General features: G+C 36.8%; 2 protein-coding genes across 2 annotated transcripts; one reads left to right on the top strand and one right to left on the bottom strand.

Annotated features, from left to right (window-relative positions):
* Window positions 1–6,425: 6,425 nt before the first annotated feature.
* Window positions 6,426–10,589, top strand: LOC136218296 (protein trichome birefringence-like 11). The gene is made up of 4 exons (XM_066005092.1): window positions 6,426–7,512; window positions 7,979–8,368; window positions 9,271–9,429; window positions 9,765–10,589. Exons 1-4 carry the CDS (start codon window positions 7,046–7,048, stop codon window positions 10,135–10,137), a joined length of 1,389 nt encoding a protein of 462 aa, XP_065861164.1. The 5' UTR covers window positions 6,426–7,045; the 3' UTR covers window positions 10,138–10,589.
* A 5,083-nt stretch (window positions 10,590–15,672) lies between these two features.
* Window positions 15,673–17,685, bottom strand: LOC136220554 (aluminum-activated malate transporter 14-like). The gene is made up of 6 exons (XM_066008367.1): window positions 17,340–17,685; window positions 17,118–17,258; window positions 16,709–16,984; window positions 16,527–16,630; window positions 16,284–16,436; window positions 15,673–16,207 (listed from the first exon to the last, which is right to left on the bottom strand). Exons 1-6 carry the CDS (start codon window positions 17,590–17,592, stop codon window positions 15,896–15,898), a joined length of 1,239 nt encoding a protein of 412 aa, XP_065864439.1. The 5' UTR covers window positions 17,593–17,685; the 3' UTR covers window positions 15,673–15,895.
* Between the last annotated feature and the right edge of the window lie 918 nt (window positions 17,686–18,603).

The raw sequence follows: 18,603 nt of genomic DNA, 5'->3' as shown, positions 1-18,603 counted from the left end.
TCTCTCGTATGCCCACACCTGCGGTAAAAACAAGGACTAGGAGTGTGAAAAATGCGAAAAAGATAAGACGGATAAGTCAAGAAGGCGTCACGTACCAGCAGGGCAAAGGTATAACCGCCGAAGTCCTTGCGCTTCCGGCAAGTCAGATCCAAGAACTTGTAAAGAAAGGCTACGCCTGCCCCTGCCCAATCATAAGAAGCCGCTGCATCCAGATCGCTAAGTGCCTGAATGAGACCTGCGTGTACCTTCCCGCCCTTCGTGCGGAAAATCGTCTCACTCAGAGCATATACTAAGAAACTACGAACCACCAGGTCGGTAGCGTCAGTCTCGCAGAAATCATGTCTACTCAAAAGGCTCGCGGTAGAGACAAACTTCGCCGGAGTAGACTTGGCGCATAGACGAACTCTCGGTCCAATCAAGGTAGCAAGCCTAGCAGGGTCGAACCGTGGTCGCATCATACCAAAGTGGAAAGGGACGGGAGTGTTGCTCCCTCGCAATCCTGTCAACAGCGAAAAATCTCGAGGCGAGATGGTCATCTCCCCAAAGGAAAGGTGGAAGGTGTGGGTCGAGTCAACCCACCGCTCGCATAAGGCCCGTAGGCCAAAAGGATCGCATACCCCGTTGGTGCGGGGCAGCGCTGCAATAAAGGGCTCGAAGCCCAACTCCTGCACACGGGCTCTCGCCGCGGAACCTAGCCTATCATACCATGAGTGAATCTCGGCGGTGGTCCCCGAAATCTCAATGAACTAAAAAGAACAAGACAAGAAAATTTAAATACTGCTCCTAAAGCATGCATTTGATAAGAACGCGTCAAGAACAGGTATTCTTTCATTATCTAACCTAGAGACATCCGGTCAGTTAGGACCAATTTTCTGTAAAAAATCTCTCATGTAGGGTCCTTCACGTAAGGTTGAGTCAATTCTTTGATCCACTCTCGTCTGCGGCGACGAGGAGCGTAGATTAGGTTTTACTATTCACATACGTTAACGGGCATTAGGTAAGTTTTTACTATTCACGTCGTTTTCACTATTCACGTGCATTAGCTAAGTTTTTACTATTCACGTGCACTATTCACGTTTTTACTATTCACGCTCTACTATTCACGTGCATTAGCTAAGTTTTTACTATTCACGTGCATTAGCTAAGTTTTTACTATTCACGTGCTACTATTCACGTGCATTAGCTAAGTTTTTACTATTCACGTGCACTATTCACGTTTTTACTATTCACATGCACTATTCATGTTTTTACTATTCACATCGTTTTTACTGTCAACATGCATAAATTCGTAGTGTACTATTCCCATGCATATAGCGCGCATTCTTACAAAAACAAACAGGTGTTACGTAAAGGAATTCACGTTTTCTAGCTAAAGTCCTCTAAGGTAGTCTAAGAGTTAGCATGCAAATCATGTTCGTATAGGAGTGCTAAATCCTAGAGTTCAAATCAAATAAAAGTGAGAAACCACTTACCTCGTTGCAGCGTGTCCTGCTCAAGTGTGTTGTAGGGTCGTGGAAGGTATCCACTCTATCCAGGTTTACGTAAACCTCGTCCATGCCTCTGGTGCCATCCCATTCGTCTAAATCCATCCCGAGAATAATCAAAATTGAAGTCTAGTGAGAGAAAGAGGAGAGAGAAGGTGTGGGGTTGAAATGAAACCCCACCACCTTATATAGAAAAAGGGAATGACATTCCCGTAAATAGTGAAAAAAGTACGATTTGACATAAAGGTAAAAAGTAAATAATTAATTACCAGGTGCACAGACCTCCGATTTGCAGTCCGTTTCAGCCTGCATTTCTCCCAGACAGTGACTAACATTGTCAAAACATCAATTCCAGACAACAGCTATTTTTTACAGAACAGTGACACCAGTCGAAATACAGACGACAGTCAACAGAAAAACAATCAGTAGTCTATATCATTTCGGACTCAGACGTGTGCCCATCGAATCGTCGAGATGATAGCTCTAGTGAGAAAATACAAACAACCGTGTGGTAAGAAAATCTAGAAACAGAACCCGCTTTTTTGCCATTTGACTCACGGTCGCAGACCGAAGTTGCTTTTTAGCCATTTGACTCACGGTCGCAGACCGGAGTTGCTTTTGAGCCATTTGACTCTCGGTCGTAGACCGGAGTTTCTTTTGAGCCATTTGACTCACGGTCGCAGACCGGAGTTGCTTTTGAGCCATCTGACTCACGGTCGCAGACCGGAGTTGCTTTTGAGCCATTTGACTCACGGTCGCAGACCGGAGTTGCTTTTGAGCCATCTGACTCACGGTCGCAGACCGGAGTTGCTTTTGAGCCATTTGACTCACGGTCGCAGACCGGAGTTGCTTTTGAGCCATCTGACTCACGGTCGCAGACCGGAGTTGCTTTTGAGCCATCTGACTCACGGTCGCGGACCAGAGTTGCTTTTGAGCCATCTGACTCACGGTCGCAAATCGGAGTTGCTTTTGAGCCATCTGACTCATGGTCGCAGACCGGAGTTGCTTTTGAGCCATATTTACCTAAGATCGTAGACTAGGGTAGCGGTTTAGCCATTATCCCCACAGTCGTAAATCAGGGTAGCTGTTTAGCCATTATCCCCGTAATCTTGAAATAGGGTAGCTGTTTAGCCATTATCCCCGCGGTCATAAACTAGGGTAGCTATTTAGCCATTATCCCCGCGATCGTGAACTAGGGTGCAGCCCGAAGCAGAGTCTGATGCAGTCAGAGAGCAACGCCAGAGCGCGCAGCGCAAAGGTCAGGTATGTTTCCTCCTACTCGTTACGTGTCTTTTACTTTTATATGTTTTACATTGCATGTGTTACGTTAGCAAAAACGTTTTCGAACCACACACATCACTGTCAAAATAGAAAAGTAGGGGCAACTGTAGACACCGAGTCGGAGGACCTGTGACGAAAACCTAAAACAAGACGGTCGAAGCGATTGATTCCGGAAGTTTTGAAAAATATATAAAGAATAATAAGCTGAGGAAAATTAACGGCACGGCGCGGGCACGCAACGGCATCCCGCACGCGGACGACGATGGTCGAACGCCCGTTTGACGGCTCGAGACGTGCGCGCGGCGTCCGTCGGACGCACCGCGAATGGCACGCTCTCGACGCCCGGGGCAATGCCTGGGACCGCTGGCGGTGCGCGCCCTCGTGGGCCGTTGAGCACACGTGCTTGGCAGCGCGAGGCGCGCGTTCGGCGGCCGCGACGTGCGAGCGTCTAGCTGCGCGGAACGCGCGCTCGGCGGCCACAGAGTGCACGCGTCCGACGGCGCGGGGCACGCCCCGGGGGTCGCCGGGCGGGCACCCAACCACGTCGGGCGAACGCCCAACGCGTCGGGCGGACGCCCGACGAGGGTTGGGCGCGGGCGCCCAACCTCGCGTTGGGCGCTCGCCCAACGCCGTTGGGCGATCGCCCAACGCCGTTGGGCGGCCGCCCAACTCATGTTGGGCGGCCGCCCAACTCATGTTGGGCGGCCGCCCAACAAGGTTGGGCGGTAGCCCAACACTAGGTTGGGCGGCCGCCCAACCACAATGGGCGACGCCCAATTTTTTTTGGGCATCGCCCATTGTTCCGGGATCCGTTTCCCTATATAAGGGCACGGATCCCAAGGTGAAGAGGAGGCATTTTTGGGGGAAAAAAACTTTCTCACTCTAAACATTTTTAGAGAGAGAGAGTGGATTTTTTTGAGAAAAATATTTTTTTTTTCCTCAAAAATTCCGAATTTCCTAAGTTCAATTTTTACTAAATTTTTATTAAAATCGGGAGCTCGCGGTTCGTGGAATCAATCGGCTTCGACTGTCAGATACCGAATCAAAGGTATTATCCGAGGACTAGACTCTTTATTTTATTTAATTTATTCTCTCCTTCTATTTTTTTTTTATGCTATAGTTTTTATTCCTTTAGTTATTTATTTATTTTGTCACGTTTTATTTAATTAACGTATTTATTTAATTTTCGTTTCGTGTTAAATAAAATTCGGTTTTGTTTTAAAATAAAAACCTCGTTTTGGATATCCCAATACGAACCGTGATCCGATAAAAAGGTAGTTCGGGTATCGAAAATGTTGTAATTATAAGTTTTTAATTTAAAAGAGGTTTCCAAATAACGTTTTAAAATAAAAACATCGTTTTAGGAACTTCCGTTTTCGACTATGATCCATCTTTGGTAGTTCGGAAGTCCAAAACGATTGAATTAGATTTAATTTAAAGCTTTTGAATAAATCTGGAAAATATTGGAGTGCTGCTATAATTTGCCAATTCTGTCACTAAATGCTGTTTACCGACGGATTTTCCGTCGGTAAATCTGCCAAAATGTAAAAAATGCCATTTCAGTCACTTTTTCTTAACTTTTAGACTTTTAATCCTTAGTATATATATATATGATTATGTAATACATTCTTTTCAAATTGTTTTAAAACTTTAACATATATAATTATTTTAGGAGATTGGTATTCCATTTTTATTCTAATTTTTTTTTGTATATGTACATATTACTTTCTTTTTTATTATTATTCATTTAAATTACATTAAATTCTATTTTAAATGTTATTTACTTGGGCATTTTTGGAGATAATTAGTAGATATTAGGGGATGAACATATAGTCTTTTTGACATTAGAATTATATTAGTTATGTATATATATATAGTTTTGGGGTATATTTGGGTTATCTTAATTATTGTTAAATAAAATTATTTTGAGTGATAAAGGCTATTTTCCTATTTATGAATTTCATTCACTATTTTCTTATGTTTAAAGTATAAATATATTATTTTCATTATTCTTTCTTATATATGTATTAGATAGTATATTTTCTTTTACTCTTATTTTATGTCTTTTGGGCTAAAATGTGTAAATATATATCTATATTATTTTCTTTATTTCTTTTGGTCATTTATAAGTCCATGTTTCAAATGGGCTTCACTTGGCAAAATTAATTTTTGGGCCTAAATGTGTTTATTGATGTAATTATAATAGTTAGAGAGTCCATTAAATAAGTGGGGAAAATAATTCACAAAAAGGGAGTTTTCAATTAAATTATTTAAGCTAATGAGCTTTCTTAGATCTCTAATGTAGATAAATAGAGTCATTTTGGTTGATATTTCAAATCGTCTTCAAAACACCACGTTTTAAAACCTTAGTCCGTTCCAACGACGGATTAAGCGAACATTGTAATCAAAATCGTTTTCTTTGTTAATAATGGAGATTTTGAATCGCTTTCTTAATGAATTTGTACAAAATAAAATTGACTTGTATGTTTAACCGCGTTTTCTTATTAAAAGGCTTTTACTTTAACGTTTTCAATTACTCGAGTCGTTCCAACGACGATTCGAGTAAGCTTCATCAAACGGGGTTTTAAAACGCACCTAAATCGTTCCAATGGCGATTAAGGTGCGAACCATGTAATAAACATCGTTTTTGGGGAATGAGTTAATGTAGAATAGACACACAACATAACATTTAAATACGGTTGTAAATAAATCACTTCTTTCTTCCCCCTCTCTGTGTATGTATAAACATAAATGGGTGATTCTTTACTGATGTGGCTTTTCAATATCATATGCTCAAAATGGTTTCCAAAAAGAGAAAGAAAAGGGTTTCAAATGAATTTTAAACTTAAAGAAGTATACGATTAGTCCGTTATCGTCTAACATGCTGAGTAGGAGGCCGGTGGTTCATAACCGGGCGATGTCGGGGTGCCTAGTAGCCTTTCTCCGGAAAGGAGCTAGCCTTCTCGGCTCGTACCTAAGTTTCCCGAACCCACACCGGTCTCCCGCAAGGGATCGGTGTTCATTTTCCCATTCGTGGGTGGTGACTCTTCCATATCTCCGAGCTCCGGCCCTGCCGAGCAGCTTGATTCCACGATTGGTTGCTTTCGGCGCCAATCACCGCTTACGTCGCCATGAGGTTGTCCACCCCCCGGTCCGCCCGGGAGATTAGGCCGCGACACCTCGTCTAACAGTTACCTAAAAAACACCTATAAAAGGCCTTAAGAACGAGGGAAAAAGGTACGCTCACAATTTTCCCCGCAATACTATTGTCAAATTACCAACCTTCTTACAAAAACTGACTTGATCGTCGGAGAGTTTTCCCGGAGATCCTGTCTCCGGTTCTGTTTTGCAGGTAACTCTGGCAGAGAATATCAAATCGGATCCGGCAAGTTATCATTACTATTCCGGAGTTTTAATTCTATTAAACTTAAAAGAAGAATTACCATTCCTATTAGGATTGTGTGTTTATTCGGAGTCTATATAAAGGCTGTAATGGATTTTTAATTTTCATAATAAAACTGTTCACTTTGTTTTTCCAAGTAGAAAAAATTGGTGTATTATTATTTGATTAGCAATAGCAATCCGATCTTTGAAAAAAGAAAAATCAGTGCGGTACCAAACACGTCCCTACTAGTATTGAGGGGAAGGGCAGTTTAGTAAGTATAAAAGTGTCCACTCCTGAGAGACGTTTGTCGGAATATTGCTTTTCTTGGGGGCACTACTTCCATTACCCACGTTCATGTTCACACCGCCGGAAAAGCCACATCCACTCTTTGTCCGTTATCTTTTGGAAAGAGGATACTCATTTTAAGCTCTGTTAAAAAATTCCCAAGTTTTGAACTTGATAAATCCTTCCTTCTTCTTCTGCCTAAAGTTTTAGTCTGGTCTGGTTATGCTTTGATTCCTTCTTCCTTGGATTTCAATATAGATTACATCTTACCCAACCATTACTGGTTTTTTCTTCTACTTTAATCTCTTCTTTAGTTGCTCTGAATCTATTGCTACTTCATCTTCACCCATATCTAACTTTCTGTGAAAGCGTTTTTAAAATTGTAATTACTTTCAGTTTCTCTCTTAACTAGACAAAACAAAAGCAAACCCATTATGTAAGAATCAGTATTTGCCATGAATCTTCTTTCTCTCTCTCTCTCTAGTCGGAAAATGCCCCACTTTCCATCTAATCGCTTTAATATATGAAGACCCACCTTTTCTAAAGAACACCTCTTTTGTTTTGTACCATACTTGGAACACAAATACAGCATCTTTAAATCTTTGACAAAATGGATAAACACAGTAATGGTAGCAGCGAGCAGCCGGACAAAATGACCCACTTGGATTTGCTTCAGAAATTCAAGCGCTTCAAACCTCTTGAGCCTTCTCTCGGCATTCTTGGTTTCTCTTTTGTTACTATGCTATTCATTGGCTGCTTCTTCTACTTGGATTTCCGGGCTTTGACTCCTGGGATGCGCTACCAGAGGTTCTCTTGGGTGGGATTAGTAACTCCATCATCATCATCATCATCATCAGTACAATTGGGTGCCGAGAATCGACTGCCTGGATTTCTTGATAAGGATGGTGATAAATGTGATGTTTTTGATGGCAACTGGGTTTGGGATGATAGCTATCCATTGTACGAGAGTCAAAATTGTGCCTTTATAGATGGTGGGTTTAGGTGCTTAGAGAATGGAAGGCCTGATAGTTTCTACACCAAGTGGCGTTGGCAACCAAATCACTGTGATTTGCCCAGGTGAGGTTGCCTTTTCTTCATTCTAAAATTGTGCCTTTATCCATTGACTTCGTTTTGTTTTAATTTATTTTGAAATTCAATTTAGTAGCTTAGCATCTCTAAAGCAAGAAAGTCAGCCTGCACATTAGTTTCTATAATGAAATCAATTCAATTTTACCTTCTCTTATGTTAATTTTATGTTTGCTACAGATAATGATTTTCTGAGTATTTCTCTTGGGTTCCATTGATTTCATTAGGGATATTAGTTGGCTCAATTGTTATAACAGAGACTCAAATTCCAGAAAGCCTAGTGTTTTGTTTTTATGAGGGAATTTGAATTTATCATCCAGTTGCAATGCTTCTTTCACTAAGCGAATTTAATTCACTATAATTCTATGCTTTGAACTTTTGGTTTTGAGTATATATACTCTATTAGCTCTGCTTGCTTTTGTAACATTCATTTTGATCTTCTCCTCCTTGTGAATAGGTTTGATGCTAAGGTGATGCTGGAAAAGCTGAGGAACCGGCGCCTTGTATTTGTAGGTGATTCAGTTGGAAGGAACCAATGGGAGTCCCTACTCTGTATGCTGGCCACTGCTGTTCCAGACAGTTCTTCAATCTATGAAGTGAATGGGAATCCAATTACAAAGCATAATGGATTTTTGGCTTTCATGTTCAAGGACTATAATTGCACTGTTGAGTACTACAGAGCCCCATTTCTCATGTACCAAGGCCGTCCTCCAACCAAATCTCCAGCAAAGGTCAAGATGACCTTAAGGGTGGACAGATTGGATTGGACTTCCGCAAAATGGAGAACTGCAGATGTGTTGGTTTTTAACTCTGGTCATTGGTGGAATTACGAGAAGACCATAAGAGGGTAATTATCACCTATCCAATAATGAGATTTCCCATATATTTCTTGTGGGCATGCATTCATTTTATGACAACTTCTACTGCAGCTCATCTAATCATATGCATAAATACTCAAACATATCATGAATGCATGGCTAAATGAGTTAGAAGGGCTGGATATAATGTTGGTAGCATATGCATATGCTTGATAGGAATTTGGACCTTTTTATGTCCTAAGTATTGGCAATTTGGGGATGAACGGTTGGAAAGAAGCACCTAAAACATTTGTTGCTTGTTCAGTTTAGGAACTAAGGTGCTTATTTCCTATATTGATTTCATTCAAGTAATCCTAGGTTATATCTCCTGGGCTCAAATCAGAAGGCAATAAATCTAAAGAATCTTTATGTGCTTCTTTTGCACTAGATTGAGGCATCACCAGCTATTTATCCTTCACCTCTTTCTCATGCAAGAACAGTGACCAGTTTTGTTGTGCTTATGGCTTTCTATACGGGTCCTTCCTTGCATTTCTAACATAAAATGGAAATTGCATGCATATCAATAGTAAAATACTTTTGAAACCTTGATAGTGCTTAGATGATAACGTGTTGTCATAGAGGTGGAACTAACAATACGTTAACTGATAACTGAATTATCTTCGCTCCCTAGTTTTAGAGAAGGATTGCAAGTACCCTGCTTTTCCTACTTCCTTCATAACTTGTTCATTTTACTGATCAACCTTCCTTTTCTTCCTTTTATTATTATTAAAGATCTTTCTTCTGTAATTGAGATTTGAAGTGTTGAAGATATTACAGTATTTGCTTCTGTGCATGCTACCTATTGTGCGAAAATTGTGAGGATACCTGTGATTCATTCGTGTTATTGTTTGTAAGAACAAAAATTGATATAGGTTTTATACTTGTTTGTCAGGGGTTGTTACTTCCAAGAGGGGGAGGAGGTGAAGATGAATATGAGTGTTGAAGCTGCGTACAGGAGATCACTTGAAACTTTGATTGATTGGATGGATCGCAAAATCAATATGAGCCTGACCCAAGTCTTCTTTAGAACCTATGCTCCTGTGCATTTCAGGTTTTTCTCTTATCAATCTTTTCTTTTACTGTATTGGCATCTCAATCTTTGACATTACAATTTTTGGCAGCATTTCACTTTGTTTTTTATTTTGAGAAAAAGACAAGTATATTGTAGAAGCAATTCAAGATCTATTCATCATTAGCATATTTCTAAAATATCTTTGCTGAATCCTAATGTTCTTGCTGCAAAAAATGCTTAGAGTTTTTAAGTCACAATTACTTTTAAATCTCTTATCTGGTTCAAACTACTGTCATACCAAATTATCATCCTGAAACTAGTCTGTTATTGAGGAATATCACTGAGAACTAATGAATAAACAATGGATGTAACAGAGGTGGTGATTGGAAGACTGGTGGTAGCTGTCACTTGGAAAAGCTTCCGGACTTAGTCCCTCTACAGAATCCATTGGATTACCGATCCAAACTATTGTTCGATGTGTTATCGAAGCATTCAAATGAATCACATATAATTAACTTGAATTTATTAAATGTGACTAGCATGGCGGCTCAGAGGAAGGACGGGCATGCATCTGTGTACTATTTAGGTCCAGGGAATGGTCTAGCATCTCTCCACCGTCAAGATTGCAGTCACTGGTGCTTGCCTGGTGTCCCTGATTCCTGGAACGAGCTTCTTTATGCCCTTTTGCTGAAGCGGGAACCTTTTCCTGCAAGAAACTCTACAGAATCTTCCCAAGTTCCTTTGTAATTGGTATAAAAAGCTGTACATTTATTTTTTCAACACGATTGAAGAGATGGCAATTTAGAGAAGAAGGGCACACATTCTTGCACCACCAAGCAAAATCATATTTGCAAGTTGGTTTCTGCTCAATGAAATCTAGTTTCCATAACACCTCCCTCTAGTTATGATTTTGGTGAAAGGTCTTCTTTTTTTGGTCTCGGACATTAGAGGGCTATGAACCAGCATATACGTAGACCGTAGTACATATTGACGAAGCAGTGGATATTGAAGAAGAAACAACAGTGAGCATATTTATTTTTTGTATACGTCTTTATTATTATTATTATTAGAAAGGAGAAATAGAAAGAGATAAGTGTTGGTTTTAGCATTTTGAGGAATGTATATGTAGAGCAAGATACTGAATTTTTTATAATACAAGAATGCACATTTTATATAATGGTTTTGGGGATTTTGCCTTTCTTCCTTTTCAATTATATGTAGAATTGCTGTATGTATGTCTGATGCAATTGTGCATCTCAAAATTTAAATAATAGTGGAGTCTGCAGTTCTAAATCTTGATAGTAGTGTCTTAAAATTTCTCAACTTAGAGAAATATGTGGCTGGTAAGTTGACCAGATCTTAGCATAAAAGTTGGTGTAATATAACATGTTTATAGATAATAGCACTTGTTTAACTAAAATAATAATTGGCATTGAATTGGATATTTGAATACAAAAGTAGAAGAAATTGGAATAAGAGTTGCAGAGTGATTAATGGAGATAAGGTTGCAGAAAGTAGAGTAGAGTTGATTTGAGTGGCAGGAAACAAAAGATAAAATTACAAAAAGAGCATACTCATAGTCATATTCTTAGGTCTTAATCATCGAATGGGTATTGCTCATACCTAATTGTACAATCAGTAAGCACAGAACGGGCCCCGATGTTGTTGGTATGGCAAGTGGAAAACAAGGCAGTTTTAGACGCACCAAGGCACGTTGCACAGTCTGAAGCTGTAAGATTAATGTTACAAGCAGCATGACCATACGCAAAGGCATTAGGATAAGGAGATATGTTGAAATAATCAAAATTCATTGATGTTGGTGTGGCAATCTCCAGTTCATTCATGATGTACTCAAGGCTTACACCAAAAGGATCGCCCTTTGAATACACACCAGAATTGCAGAGAACACTCTGTATCTGTGTGTTGGGAATGCTCCTTGCTCTACTTAAAAATCCATACCATGTTACTAGAATCACTGCTGCTGCCAATTTTGGACCAACACCCATCTTTCTTTCCTTAATCTGATATTTGCTTTTTGATCGGAAATGAACTTGCCTTTGACTTGTTAATGTTGGCTTCTCATTGCTTTCTCAGTCCATCCACTGTTTTTTATATTGTTCGTTTTGTGCTGTGCAATTTTTAATTCATATCCTTTTGTATTTGGAGAATTACTATTATACCCCCGTTTTAATCTCCATGAAATGAAATTCAAATACTAGATGTTTAGGAGTACATAATAAAAGATTATAAAATACATAGATGTTTCCATCTCATCTAAAGCCTGTGGTTTGTGATTTTATATGAATTTCTATTAAAACTGGATTTTTCAGGTTTAGTTGAGGCATCATTACAAAAATTAAATAGGGAAACAAAAAATTAGAGCACAATACAAGGAAAAAAAAAGTTTTGTGTATTCTTTATGATGCACAATACAAATAAAACACATAGTAACACTATTTACTGGAGATTCTAAAACTGATCTAATTAATCTCTCAAGTATAACAATGATTCAATAACAAATAACTCTAAGTGCTTCTTTGCTTCGTAGGTAGACCTGGGCATGGACCGGCAAGCCCGCCCGCCCGCCCGGCCCGGGCCCATTTAGTCGGGCCTGGACACTCGAAAATGCTCTCAGGCCCGGCCCGGTTCAAGCCCGTATAAGCCCGTCAAAAATTGGGCGGGCTTGGGCTTTGCTAATTTTACATCGGGCCTATATATATATATATATATATATATATATAAATTGTAATATATTTTTTATAAAGATAAATATAAATAATTTAATTTTGTTGGTTTCATTATCTTTGAATTAAAAATTTTAGGTAGGCTTAGATCATTATTATTTTTTTTTTGGTTGGAAAAATGGCAAGGAAATTTTGCAGATTTGCAGTGTGTGGATTACGGCGGCGAAGGATTGAAAAAATTAGGGGTTTAGAAATAACAACTTTGATAATTAAAACAAAAAAAGGATAAAGTACTGATTTTTTTTTAATTACACATTAATATAAATTTAATTGTATTTTTTTTAATATATAGATGGGCTTGGACGGGCGGGCTTGGGATTCATATCTTAGGCCCAAGCCCGAGCCCGACTAAATTTCTTACGGGCTGGGCCTGGGCTCGTCGTGCTTTATTAAAAGCCCGACAGGCCCGGCCCGAGCCCGGCCCATGCCCAGGTCTATTCGCAGGTAGTTATTCCACAAGTAGAGGAATACATATTCCTTAAATTATATTTTATTACATTCCAAAAATACATTTTTTTATCTATTGATCAAAACAACAAGAGAGAATAGGAAAAATGCGAAAAATGCGAAAAAACAGGTAAAACAGAAAACATGAAAAGGGCGAAAAACACACACAAAAAACAAAGAATATGAGAAAAACATAGAATAGAAAGAAAACAAGAAAAATGGAGAAAACGGGGAAAATGCAGAATACCGGAAAGCATAGAAAAATTCTAAAAACACGGAGAATCCATGATACACATAAACGTAGAAAAATACGAAAAACAAAAAAAACCACAAAAAAAGGGAAAACACAGAATACATGGAAAATATAGAATACATGGAAAACACAGAATACATGGAAAAAAAATTATACAGGAAAGTGCAGAATACAGTAAGAACATAGAAAATGGGAAAACATGAGAAAAGCAAAAAACACCGAATATGAAAAAAAATGTAGAATACTGAAAAATATGAAAAAACACAGATTATAGAAAAAAAAAGCAAAATACAAGAAAAATAAAGAATATAAGAAATATGCATAATAAAGGAAAACACACGAAAAATAAAAAATTCGAGAAAAACACAAAAAAAATAATGCACAATACAAGAAAAACACAGGATACAAGAAAAACATGAAAATAGAAAATAATGAAAAAAAAAATAAGAATACATGAGAAGCACGAAAAATAGGGAAACTATGAAAATGCAAAATACTACATATTTGCTGCATTTTTTGATATTCTATGTTTTTCCTTTATTCTGTGTTGTTCTCGTTTTTCTTATTTTCTGTATTTTTACGCTTTTCTTGTATTCTATATTTTCCCGGTTTCTGCATTTTTCGCGGTTTTCACATATTTTGTGTTTTTTTTTCTGTATTTTGTGTTTTTTCGGATTTTCTGCTTTCCCCTTATTTTTCACGTTTTTCCGTATTTCCCCCTTTTTGTTTTGAATATATATTAAATATTTGATTACTTGATGATAATAATTAAATTTTTTAAAGTAAACAAGAAATTACACTTGGGGATAATGTTGTCATTTGAGTTATAAACATAGTTATTCCTTTGTATCACATTCCCAGACATAAAAAAAAAACATATTCCTAAGAATACATATTCACCATCCTATTCTATTGCTATGGAATAACTATTCTATTCTATTATTTTTTTATTCTATTCCACGAATCAAACGACACATGAATGACACCACTACCTATCATTTTACCAACCAAATTCTCAATCTCATTCTTCTGGTGATGATAGTATTGATATCGTCTCGCATTGATTAGATTACCTGAAAGCTTAAGAGGTATAACATGGTCATGAGATTTCAAGGGTGGTAAATTATCTTTATAGATAAGATTTTGTAAATTAATTAAATCACGAGTATTCTTTGGCCAAAAAATTGACCTAAACATTTTTTTACTGCAAATTGCACAAACACAAATCCATGTTTGTAAGTAAACCATGAGATTTTATTTGCAAATTGAACAAACGACGATGTTTTTTTTTTTGTTTCACCTTTATTGTTAGAAGAGAAATTGTGAAATAAATTCTAAAGACTTTATATTGGACTTTGTTGTTGAGACGTAATTATTGAAAAAAAATGCAGTGTATTATTGTTTTCGATTTTCGATAGACAATATTCTTATTTGCTATATATGATTATTGTCAAATTTAAATACGAGATAATAATTATTTATGGAGATATTTTTTAATAATTGAAACAAGTTTCAAATTCGAAGCCCTCCTAAATACGAAGCTCTAAACGGGTATTTAGACCGACTCCCCTAAAAATCGGGTTATATTGCTCCAGGATTACGGTAAAATTTCTCTTCAAATTGATAGCAATAAAATTTAACTCTCTTGTTAAAATTAAATATGTCATCTTGTTTTCATTATAACTAATCCATTAATATTGGGTTAAGACCAAAAATGAATTTATGAAAGCCTTGAACTTTTGCTTTTAAAGGATAAAATGAAGTATTAGCATCCCACATTGACTGAATATCATTTGGTGCAATATATAAAAGGAATCTTCATATTATTGAATGTGTTCCAAAAATATCTCACTTTTGTAAAAGGATGATTACCACCACACACACCGTCAGATCTAGCCGGGTTGGAAAACTATATTTTTAAAAAAAATTTATTATTGATTTAACTAAGACTATTTTATTAAGCCGATTTGGTCCATTAATCTGGTATTCACATTCTTCAGGACTTTTCAAATTATTTTTTTCCTTTAGGAACGAAACTAAGCAAAATTATTAAGTGTATTTTTTGACTGAGTTTGTACTGTGCAATACGAATTCGTATTCTCTTTGAGTGGGTTGTTTTTATTTTGAAGGTGATCTGATTATATGATTGTTTGTATTGTCTGAAAGCAGTTTTGCGAACGGTTTAAAGAGAAGGACCTCGTCCATAATTTATCTGGTTATTGTGTTCGATAAATTTGCTATTTTTTCTGTTGGAGCAACAACAATCAAAGTTTAGATTTACAATATTTATGAATAACAAACTAAGAATCAATGGTAGGAATAAAAGGAGCAAGTTATTTTAGTGGTGGTATTACCCTTTGGCATGCACTGAAGAAAGTAATAATTTGTAATTTGATTTTTCTTTTCGTGCAAAGTTAAATCTTTATTATGAATAATTAAGTGTTAGTCAAAAAAATATGTGAGGAAATTATTTAGGCAGATAGATTAACTGTGATAAAAGTAAAGTTATAGGTGGTACTAAGGTAAGGTTAGCCTTTTGTCTCAACTCGCAACCACAACAATAAAATTCTGAGTAATGGATGGTGGGCCATGGGCCTCTATTCTTTTCTGGTTTTTGGTTTGCCATTGTAATTGAAGCTTCCTCATACTGCACTTTCTTAATTATGACCCGATTGAGACAGATGCGATCTAATTTACTAAAAATTCAAATTCTATATATAACTTTATTGGAGATTTTCCTAATCAATGGATGTTCATTAGTAAACAATAACACTCTTAGTTTGTGATAATCGTGTACAATTTAAAATATATATATATAGTATACATAATTCCCTCTCGTCGATATATATATATATATATATATATATATATTTGTAATACTCATTGGATATCTGGGTTGTTATGGCTCTGGTGGACTCCACCCCGTCCCATCCAATCCAATCCAATCCAATGCAAAAATGCATTGTGTTTTTGTTAATAATCAGTTGGATTTTATCTCTTAATGATATATATACTTGGCCACGCTAAAAATTGGCAATTAATTAAGTCTTTGTGATTATGATTAAAATGAGCAGGTGCAGGTAGCTTGTCCAAGTTGTTGAACTTGTTTTGCCAAATCTTGAAGCTTTTGTTCCATGTCCATCAACGAGAACACGAAGCTGGCAATTGCTAGTCCATCTGGATGTGATAGATACGAAGGAGATATCATCCTACTTAGCTCTATTGTCAATGATTTCAACTCAGGCAACATTACATCTTCTGCTTCTGCTTTGCATTTTCTCATTTTCTTCATGTTTTCTCCAAGTTCCCTTAAGCTCGATGCCAACGATGTTCCCACTGCTTCACAAGGTTCTTTGATTGATTGTCTCAACACCTATATTACATTACATAATTAATTAGAATGATGAAATCTACCAAAATTAGTTAAGTTGAAACAAAGAGATAATTGCCTGTTTATCAGGAGATAATTGAACAAGGCAGGGTTTAAGTGAAATAATGGTTGCAGCTACTTCTCTAAGAACTTCTCCTATCTTTAAGTATTTCTCCCAAGGATAACTCATCCCAAATTTACCATGCCATGGTTCCCATCTTGCAAAATTTGCCTTAAATAACAAAACACACGCACATGAGCCTAATAAGGACATTAATTGATTAAGAAAATAACATCTGAATATGAATTAAGATATATGTACCAGTGATTCATCCTTGGACTTGGAGTTGAGCACAGAATTGCATTTGGTGAAGCTAACAGTCTGCTGATCTTCCTTATTTTCAATAAAATATTCCTCCAAGCATTCTAAAACAAATATAAAAAAAAAACAATTAGTTTGATACCGTACGTATAAGTACATAATGAGATATGAAATGAAAGTACCTTCAATGGAAGTGGCAAGAGAATTGAATTTGGAGATGGTGGAGTGATGAAGCTCATCACTAGCCCAAATGGGAAAGATGAGCAAGCTAGAGAAAATGCAAATGAGAAAACCCAAAACGATCATCAAAAGCCTTTCACGGGCTATTTCAATGACTGTATCTGCCTCACGGAGACCAGATAAAGCTACAAGACTGAAGGTCAGTATGAATATCATTGCTCCATAGTCGTATCTTACTTTAAACTTTGGCCTCAATCTCCAGTATGTTGCTATTCCACCTGAATGAATTCCACATTTATATCTTTTCACTTTTTGGGCTCAACCAACCACCCCATAAATATAATAAGTACTTTCTAGTACAAACTAGTATTTTTTTCTGCCTAAATAATGCAAGTGAAAATAGAAGCTTACCGAATATTAACATAGAAGCTCCAACAAGAATGGAGTTTCCGATGCCACCAACCTTTTTACCTAAAATGGCTACTAAAAAGCCCAAACCGCCACCCAATATAGTTCCCATTCCACGATTTAGCCCCTTAGCAAGTGTTGCACCTAAATTCAATGAAATTTAAACATTAGTATACCAAACCAATTAAGAAAAGGTTGAAATTGAATGAAAAAGGAGAAACCTGCCTGCATAGAACTCAAAAGTGACAACAACGGTCATGATAGCCCACATAGCATTATCATCTCCAATTTCTTGATAAAGAGGATCAAGAAAATAGATAAGAGAAACCAAAACAAGAGCAACTCCAACCTTGATACCATGAATCAATTTCATGCTATCATTTTCCTTTATTACAAAAGAAAAGTGATGATCATGATGATGATGAGTTTGTGTCTTGGAAGAAGCTTCATCAGGAATTGGTATGATAGTTGATCCCATATTGCTTTAACTGAATCCTATATATATGTGGTGTATGATATATATACTATACTATACGCATGCAGCATTCAGCTAGTTTGGAGATTAGATGAAATGAGCACACCAATTAAAGAGACGTTTGTCTCACTCCTATATATGAATTAGATGAAATGAGCACACAAATCAAATCATACGTATTTTTTTTGGTTGTATATATGAATTCAAGTATTAAACTTGGTAATTCAGGTCAAGTACACCCAAAAGTTATGCTTTTGGGTTATATTCACCTATACCTTCACTCTATTACTATATAATGCCAAAATGAGTCGCACTAATTAACTTCCATTTCTTTTTATTATTATTATTATTATTATTCTTTTTAATGAAAATTTAGAGATAGAATGAATCTTTCTTAAAAAAAAAAAAAAACTTGCTATCAAACTTATTATACCAAATTCTATTATTGATGGACACTATGCCGATAACCCCTTCAGACTACGATTAAAAATCTTCATCCATAAAAAATAAAACTGTCTGAAAATACTTCAGATAACGACTGCCTTCTTCCATTTGAAATAATGTCAAATGACATCAACCAATTTTTCTTTGTCATCTTACGTACATTACTATAACGGTATATTTATTACCTTCCGTCAACTCGATGACCCTTGAAATTGGCTTCTCCATGAATCTAGATGCATTAGAATATGGCCAACACCAAAATATCCCTACAAATTCACAGGGACAAAGATTCAGATCAGTTTCATACATATTCAAGTGAAAACAAAGAGATATACCTATTGAAGTACGATTTACACATAAATGAAAGTTATTAAATTTACACAAATAAAATGAAAGTGAGATTGAATCTTAAAGTAAAAACGATACCTAGGGCTTCATCGTTCTTATCATCGACAATCTGAGGCGTGAATAGAGTTTGATTTGCAATACCTCTGTAAAATTATATATAAATAAAATAAAAGTGAGATTGCAGCTGAAAGTAAAGAGCAATGAAGCTATAATTACACATAA

This window comes from Euphorbia lathyris, chromosome 2 (genome assembly GCF_963576675.1).
Source record: "Euphorbia lathyris chromosome 2, ddEupLath1.1, whole genome shotgun sequence".
Lineage (NCBI taxonomy): Eukaryota > Viridiplantae > Streptophyta > Magnoliopsida > Malpighiales > Euphorbiaceae > Euphorbia > Euphorbia lathyris.
The sequence above is the reverse complement of the archived record's forward strand: the minus strand, read 5'-3'. Positions and strand labels throughout refer to the sequence as shown.

What these genes read in the sequence shown, in the direction of transcription:
- LOC136218296 (XM_066005092.1), top strand. Translation starts at nt 7,046, where the DNA reads ATGGATAAACACAGTAATGGTAGCAGCGAGCAGCCGGACAAAATGACC. An exon ending in TACGAGAAGACCATAAGAGG is followed by an intron (nt 8,369 to 9,270) that starts GTAATTATCACC and finishes CTTGTTTGTCAG; the next exon opens with GGGTTGTTACTTCCAAGAGG. An exon ending in TATGCTCCTGTGCATTTCAG is followed by an intron (nt 9,430 to 9,764) that starts GTTTTTCTCTTA and finishes TGGATGTAACAG; the next exon opens with AGGTGGTGATTGGAAGACTG.
- LOC136220554 (XM_066008367.1), bottom strand. Translation starts at nt 17,592, where the DNA reads ATGGGATCAACTATCATACCAATTCCTGATGAAGCTTCTTCCAAGACA. An exon ending in CACTTTTGAGTTCTATGCAG is followed by an intron (nt 17,259 to 17,339) that starts GCAGGTTTCTCC and finishes CATTGAATTTAG; the next exon opens with GTGCAACACTTGCTAAGGGG. An exon ending in AATTATCTCCTGATAAACAG is followed by an intron (nt 16,208 to 16,283) that starts GCAATTATCTCT and finishes AATGTAATATAG; the next exon opens with GTGTTGAGACAATCAATCAA.